The sequence below is a fragment of the Amblyomma maculatum genome, chromosome 7, assembly GCF_055883805.1.
Source record: "Amblyomma maculatum isolate TAMU_Amacu chromosome 7, ASM5588380v1, whole genome shotgun sequence".
Classification (NCBI taxonomy): Eukaryota; Metazoa; Arthropoda; class Arachnida; order Ixodida; family Ixodidae; genus Amblyomma; species Amblyomma maculatum.
The window spans coordinates 78,313,103-78,321,065 of NC_139350.1; the positions used below are offsets into that span (position 1 = coordinate 78,313,103).

Below are 7,963 nucleotides of genomic sequence, written 5' to 3' on the forward strand. Positions count from 1 at the left end.
CTCATGAGGCCGAAACTTAGTGAGGTTGCCCACCTCTGTTCGCGGCTGTGTGCACTGCCCTGCGGCCACAAGCACCGGGATATTTTTCGGAAAGACACCCCGTCTAAGACCAGGAGCATTTTCATGATCGACGCAGTTCCACCAACGTGGCCGAGTGAAGGAGCTGGTGGTCCGACGTTTCCACCACACCAGACGTAACCATTGCACGCATCGATTGTCGCGAGTCCTTCAAAGCGGTAAGCAGTTATTTATTGAATACAAAAAGCAAGAAAACGAGTTTTGCCTGTCGCTGCATCTGCCATCGAGTAGGGAGGCGCCTCGGCTGCGAAGTTAAGAGAAAGAGAAAGAGGATATTCATGAAGGGACAAATGGATAAACAGACGGGGTAGGTTATGGTGAAATCCCGATCGAAAAATCCAACAGGAGTTTTTGTAGTAGCGACAAAACACAAAAGAAAGGTTTGTTGTAACGACAAACTTTTCGACCTCACAACAAACATGTCTTTCGATACTACAAAGTGTTTTGTTGTCGCAACAAACTTTTCTTTCCATACTACAAACGTTTTTGTTGTTACAACAAGTTTTTTCTTTGTCGTGACGAAAAGCGTGTTGTATGCTTTCGTTGTTGACGTATCTTGTCGTCGACGCTCTTGTAGTGATCCAAAAGAAATTTTTCCAGCGGCCGGCGGTCTTGTCGCGACTACAAGATATCTTCGCAACAGGTACCGTTTTCGCAACAAAACGTGTGTGTTGTCGCAAGCAGATAGCCAAAACAACCCCAGCCCACCTTAGCTGCGCGAGAGCCGTGAAGAAATTGTTCGTCGCCGTATGAGCAGTTTTCTTTGTCTCCAAAGGCGCGGCCGCATGGTAAATATGTGGAGCTGTCCATGCAGCTGGTCCTACGAGCAAGAGCAGTTCGTGTGCCTCGATTTGTGCGCTGGCGTTGAAGCAGCTAGCTCGCTTACGCTGGAGTGTTCTCGATCGCGGAGAATTTATTTTATTTCAAGCATCAAGCATGCATGGTAGGAGAATACCTCCAGTGATTGTGAAAATTTGCTGGTTCAGATCGCGCTTCTGCGCTGCGGAGGCGATACATATATAACGCGAAAATGCCGAGCGGCGTGGCGGATGTCATTGCATGGCGTTGTGCGGTAGACGATCGGCACCTGCCCTTACTGTTATGCTAGCCAAGAATGGCGTTTATTATGCAAGTGGTGTCTTCAGGCACACATCTCAAAATCTGCGCAACGTAAATTTTTGCACCAGCATATGCAGCGCTAGGCTAACGAACGCACGTGCACGTTCATCGCACGCGAGCCCGGTGCAAAAAAAATAATCGCTACATCAGCAGCTGATGTGTTCTCAGCTTTCTTACAATAGCTCCATGTCTTAGTTATTCGAAAATCTCTTCTGCCGTTGTGCACGCATCCATGAGAGTAAGCTGTCGAGCTAATGGTATATAAATTGCAGACTTTCTGCGCATAATATGGCTTGTTCCTAGCTGCAGTTCTGGTCACCTAGTATATATTACTGGACCACTTAAGTGGTAAATTTGGACAGTTAATATAGTGCAATTAATAAAAATTGATTTTCCGTTATATTCCTCTAATGGATACTAAATTGATAATTGCTTAATTTTGCGGGGTGGTACGTTATAGTGCAGCTGCAATAAAACTACCATGATTGTTTTCTGCACTCGAGTTTTAGCCATGTCGTTAGTGAAAAAGTAAGTTGATGAATTAAAAAGCTGGTCTGAGGGAAAACTTTAACATTACATTTGCTTAATGCATGGTGCTGACATATCAGGAATTTGCTTTCTTCTTTTCATGTGGTTGAGTTTTATAAACACACCGGTGATTTTAAAGGACTTATCAGTGTAGATCAATCTGCCGATCAACATTCAAGGACAATTACCATTGTAAAATTGCTTTAGAAAGGTGGTACTCAAATAACTGAAGACGTCTTATGTGTTCTTCTTTGTCCTTTGTGTTCTTTTTTTGCGCTAAATTTTTTACTTAACTGAAGAATGAATGCCAAATGTATGTATAAGTTACATGCAATGAATGGGAACTATGTTAGGGGATATGTGTTTTTTTTAACACAGCTTGCCGAAACTTCACTCACCGCTTTTAGTAATGCTATATTGCTCTTGTAGTTGGGCTTCACGAGGTCAACACTCAGCCAGTAAAAGAAACTTTTCCATGGAGAAATGTTCTAGAATTAGTGCAAATGGTATATATGGAATTGAATAATGTATAAAAAGCAATAAAACAAGGGACAAAGTGGAGAATTTTCTTGTGAAAGCTCTTTATTTGCTGCCTATAGTTTCAAAGTGCAAAAACAAATGAAATGCAATCATCACAAGACAGTGCCACTCTATATTACATTCATATCATGAGGCAAGCAGCTATAACAAATGGCCCATCTTCCCCAATGCATTGCCTTTTTAAGAGGAGAAATAAACGTACACATTAGTCCAGAAAAGCAAAGCACACAATCCTTGTTACTGACAAGTTCATCAAAAAGTTGGACTATAGAGCATACCAGAATAATTCTCGATTGACAGCCCCTAGCAGAACAAACAATAAAGTTCTCAGTAGGCTTCAACCTATAGAACCAGATGTCAAGTTGTCGTAGCAGTGAGATAAGACTTTAATTGTGCAGAACCAGTTGCACATTCAATATGATTAAATGTGACTGAAGTATCACCGAGGTCTTCATTTAAATTGTCATTTTACAAAACGTTGCGGGGAAAACGTTGCGAGCTAGTTGGTTCATCGCAAGGGGGAACAGCGCAAGCTACACACGGACAAAAGGGGAGGACGAGACACACACAGCGCTGTAAGACTGTACAACACAGCAAAACTTGTGATATGTAGAACGCAAGAAAAGCCAGAGAAAGTTTAGGATGAGCAGTAAATGGAGCAGTAAATGCAGTACAATTAGCACTTATCAGCTCTTACTCCATTGAAATCACCACTTTGCAATATAACAAAAATGGAGATCTGCTAGTCAGTGGTGCCCCTCACCCCCTGAAAACCAATGAAACTAAAAAACTGTGTGGTCAGTTTCCCCCCCCTTTTATGCTGAAAACTGTACTCATATCAATGAAGTTCTTAAGCTTTGCAGTTGTATAGTTGGTCCCTCCCAAAATGCCAAATCAACACTGGATCTCCTGACATGTACATTGGCACTAATTGGAGTCCTTTTACATTTCTTGTGACCAATACCCACCCTTCAAGAGAATTTGAGCAATTTGCAAGTGAACTTGGTTCCAAACACTGCCATGTGAAGCATCTGTTACCTCATACCAAAAATTAAGCAAAATACTACATTCACACCAAAACACAAGCAAACAGAACCCATCGCATCCAGGTAAAAAACGGCACCAAGCATCTACAACTGTGTAACAAGATGCAACACTTGTCTGCACACCAGCCAAAAGTTTCTCCATATGAAGTCCTCTTTGGCAGGCAGATGCAAAATTGTTGCTGGCAGCAGTTAACATGGGCATGCGTGAGGACAGCACAGAGCACTAACCGACGTATTCACAAACTGGCCTTACACTTATCTTTTCACTCCATGCACTTAACAGTGGCTTAACGTGTTTCAGAAACCAAACTTCTACTTAAACCGAACCTTTCGGCGATGTTAAACCTAACGATAAGTAGCCATTTTCAAGCTAGCTACATCCAAAGCATTCAATGAAATGTGCCAAGCTTGACATAGTCTCAAGCAGCGTCAAAGGAATGGGAATATTACCTTGTGCAAATTAGGGCAAATACTATACTGAGTACATAATACATAATAAACGATTATACACAGTTAAATGAGGATACTGCTTTTGTTTTCAGTTGTAAAACACAAGTAATATTTTAAAATTGCAAGCATATCCCAAAGTAACCAGACTAGAACATCATATAGGATAAAAATACACCCCAAAACAACTCTTTGCAGTAGTGGAGAGGAAGCTATGGAGCTTGAATCCACAGTTTCTTCTTGCACAATGAAATATATACATTACAAAAAAAAAATTCAATACATCGTCAGTATCTTTCATGGTAGCTACATTCTAACACCTAACACAATAAGCAACTTTCAATAATGAAAATAGAGGTATAAATTACTTTCTCTATTTCAGTGCTTTAAGACACATCTAGTTACAGGAAAGTTTCATTGATGAGACCACCAATGCTGCACCAATGACAGACAACATTGAGAGAAAGGTGGTTCTGTTGTGTGGCAAAAATTGGTGGTTATCGATGCCATGGCCATCGACAGGATTTTGTCCTGGGGTGTGCGAACCCATTGAATCATAGCAGGGGGGGGGGGGGGTATATTTGAAATGAGAAAGAAGGGATGAGGGGGTGGCAGGTTCTCCTTTCACGCCCCCTTGCCGATGCCCACGATGAATGCTTTGCACCCTGTGGGCCTTCTCTTAATTGCCAAGCAAGCTTGTCACTGAGTATAGTAATGGCACAATTTTCAACATGTTTACAATATTTAACATACCAAAGTAACATCATTTGAAAGTTAATCTACATCAAGCCCTATTGCCTTCACAACACAGGAAAAGAACAGCCAGCATAAAATTGAGTTCTCAGAAATGCTATGAATTGTGCAACACGAAAACTGCTAACACTCACCTAGATCGGGGCTGCTATGCAATTCATTCCTGCCACCAGTTTTTTGTAAGGCCTTCATGATGACGATGAACTACAGTTAAACCCACTTATAACGATACCACTTTGAACAGTATATCAGATATCACAATGAACAATCATGGCCCTATCATCTTTACCATGTATTCTATGGTAAAGTATACCGTTAATAGCAATGTTCGCATGGTTGATTATCGGTTATGACCATTAAATCTGGTCACTAAGTGCAAACCCTAGCAGGAAAAAAAGGGCTCACAAATACTATTGTGACCACTTTGGCCAAACCACTCCAGGAAGCACTAAGAATAATCAAATCGGTGCCGGGACTTCATTTGTGCTCGAATCTTTCACTCGGCTACTTGCAGAAATTGGATACTTAGCAGAGAGATGTCAACAAGATCACCATGAGGTAATCAAAGCTGACTGATTGCTGATTTCTGCCTGGAAATAAGTGAAAAGTGTGAGCCACACTTTCAGAAGATTGTCATACCTTCTCTATATTTTTGGCTTAACCCAGTTGTAACAATTATCGGTTATAAGAGTGGTGCTTTCATGGCATTTCAGTGTTTTTATAAGTGAGCTTGACTGTATACGTTTTACCTCAGACAGTGCACTTCATAAATGTGCTCCAGCTAATGGATTTACAATGTGCACACCTGGGAAACTAAACTGACCTTTAACTTTTACATCATTAGTGATGTCATAATTCATGGACTAAAGCACAAAGGTAAAAACACAAAGTAGCAATGTAGCTAGGAAATTGACAGCTTGAGAACATTGCACAAGGCTACCTAGCACATAAAATTTTGTACAGGCATTTGAATATAATTTGCAAGTAAAAATAGATTATTATGAGTTCCCAATCAGCAGAAAGTAAAAGGTCTAGGCTAACGAGAAGTATGAACTTATTTCATGACACAACAGCAGTGAGTAATAAGCACTCGTTTGGAGCTTGTACAAGGGAGCCGACTTTAAAATTTTTCTGCTAGAGGTTTGCTCCAAATCGTATCACGTACATTAGCTGTTCAAAGGCCTGCCATGATGGATCTGTGGTTACGGTGCTTGACTGCTGAACACGAGGATCGGGTTCAACGCCATCCATGCCAGATAGCTGCTTGTCAATGGAGGCAAAAAGAAAGGTGCCCTGTGCTGTGCAATGTCAGTGCATATTAAAGAACTCCAGATGGTTCAAATTTTTGAAGCCCTCCACTATGGCATCTCCCATAGCCTGAATCGCTTTGGGAAATTGAACTCAACAAACCAAACAACTAACTTTTAAAGAATTTTTGTAGCAGATCCCAACTTTTCAGCTTGCTTCTCCACTATGCGCAGTGAACATAATTAGTCAATTTTATAGTTGTTGGGCACATCAGAAACATAGCTAATGCCAGCACTTTGAAGAAAAACACACTGGTCTGAAATATCATCACTTGAATACAAACACAGATTCCTTCCTGGTGGAGGGCAGTAACACTTGTGGATGTATGTTATTCCTTTGAAAGTGCTATGAGTTGTTACTAGCTCCTGGCAAACTAATACAATCTTCCTGGTATCAAGTAATATAGAGCAAATGTCATTTACTAAGCAGTAAACACCATCTTTCATTTTGACACAAGAAGAAAACGTTTTCACGGCTCGAGTATAGGAGGTAGTGGTAACTGTTACGTTATTAAACTGAAGACGAGAATAGTGCACAATGCTTGGAATAGTGCCATACTTTTGCATGAAAAGGCCTTCTACTGTGCTGCCCACTTGCACAGACAGCAGTGGGGCTCCGAGGACACGGACTTTGGAGTTGACACAAGAGCGTGTGTTCATGATCTTGTTCAATTTGTTTTTCAAGAAGGTTGACAAGCTTACATACTTGCTCGCTGTCTCTAACCATGCCCTCATCACACACCGTTCATAAATCTGGAGTGGAACTCCCTGGGCTGCTTTTACGAGCTTGAGAAGCTGTCCATTGCCATTCTCAAAGGGAAATGTGGATGTTCCCCATAGTGGGCCTTGCATTTCCACACTTTTAGCAAGGTGAAGAAGTTGGTGCACATTATATGTTGCAGCAGTGGCTCCATATAATGTGTACACCCTGCTAACAAATGATGACAACATGCTGTCGGCTTCCTGCAAGTTGGCATCGGTGACAGATGTCTGCAGGAGGAGAAACACTCCCTGACACAGTGTACTAAAGTGGCTCAGATAGGTCGGTGGTAACACATCTTTCAGACAAGGTACCGAATAATAAAGAAGCCAATAGAACCACTCAGTGGCTTTCCAATGAGCCCGGTCAGAGATAGGCCGTGGGAGTCGAGAGAAGGCAATTGGGGGTTTTATTTTAGTGATGGCACTGTCCAACTCTCTGATGGAGCGTCCAATGTAATATGCTTCCCTGACTGCTGAGAGCCACAGTTCGAGCAATTGTTTAACAACGCCTTCAAGGACACAATGCATGTAGTCAGCAGGCATACACCACACAAGATTGAATCCTTCAAGCTTCATGAGTGGTGATGGCCCCTTCACTCCATTAATTGGTTCTCTTCGTAGGTATGCTTCATGCATGTCATCCAGCATGCCACTGTGCGTCCTTGGTGCTGGTGCATTTCTTCCTGGGATATAGCGAAGCACCCCTGTAAAAAGAAAACTAGTATTAGAGTGTTAGCCACATGGTCCGCATGTTCTCGCAATGAAACTTACATGGGCCAGGTTTTTACGGTGATACAAATTGAAAACCCAGTTAATTTCAACATTTTCTCGGTCCCAGCGAATTAATATCTTACTGTAATTCAAGTTTGTCATGTTATTTCCGAAGTAAGTTTTGTTACTAAACATTGATTTTGCTACACAAAATTGCAGGCATCACCAAGTAACGACATGCGAGGAAAAAATTTGGTTTTCCAATTTATTACACATTATTTACTGAATATATTATCATAAACATGCAATATACTTTGCAATAAGTGCTATAGTTACCTACCTGTGCTGTAAAGCAATCGTTTCTAACGTGCAAATGCTTGGCAGCAGGCCTTTGTTAATGAAGGTGCCAGGTAATGCAATGACAATAAATGTTATTTAAGTGCTTGGGTTTGATTTCTTGCTTTTACCAGGTACTGTACTTTTTAAACTCCTTCATGAATGAGGTTATGCTATAGATAACCTTGAAAAGGGGGTTTGAAGCAGTTGACACCACACCAGAATTAGTGGTGCTTTCAGCTGTATCAACCAAATAGCTTGAAGGTGGCATAAGAACTGTGAACATACTGAGCATATGGATTTCAAAATTAACAATTAAGAGGCCCTTTTAAGTGC

At 41.3% G+C, this 7,963-nt stretch overlaps 1 protein-coding gene across 1 annotated transcript in view; it reads right to left on the reverse strand.

Moving 5' to 3' along the window:
* Positions 1 to 7,216, reverse strand: part of LOC146183702 (uncharacterized) — a 45,178-nt gene extending 37,962 nt beyond the window's left edge. The window contains exon 1 of the mRNA XM_084608406.1: positions 6,413 to 7,216. Within this exon, the coding sequence (XP_084464532.1) occupies positions 6,413 to 7,216 (804 nt within the window). The remainder of the gene's footprint in view (positions 1 to 6,412) is intronic.
* Positions 7,217 to 7,963: the final 747 nt, after the last annotated feature.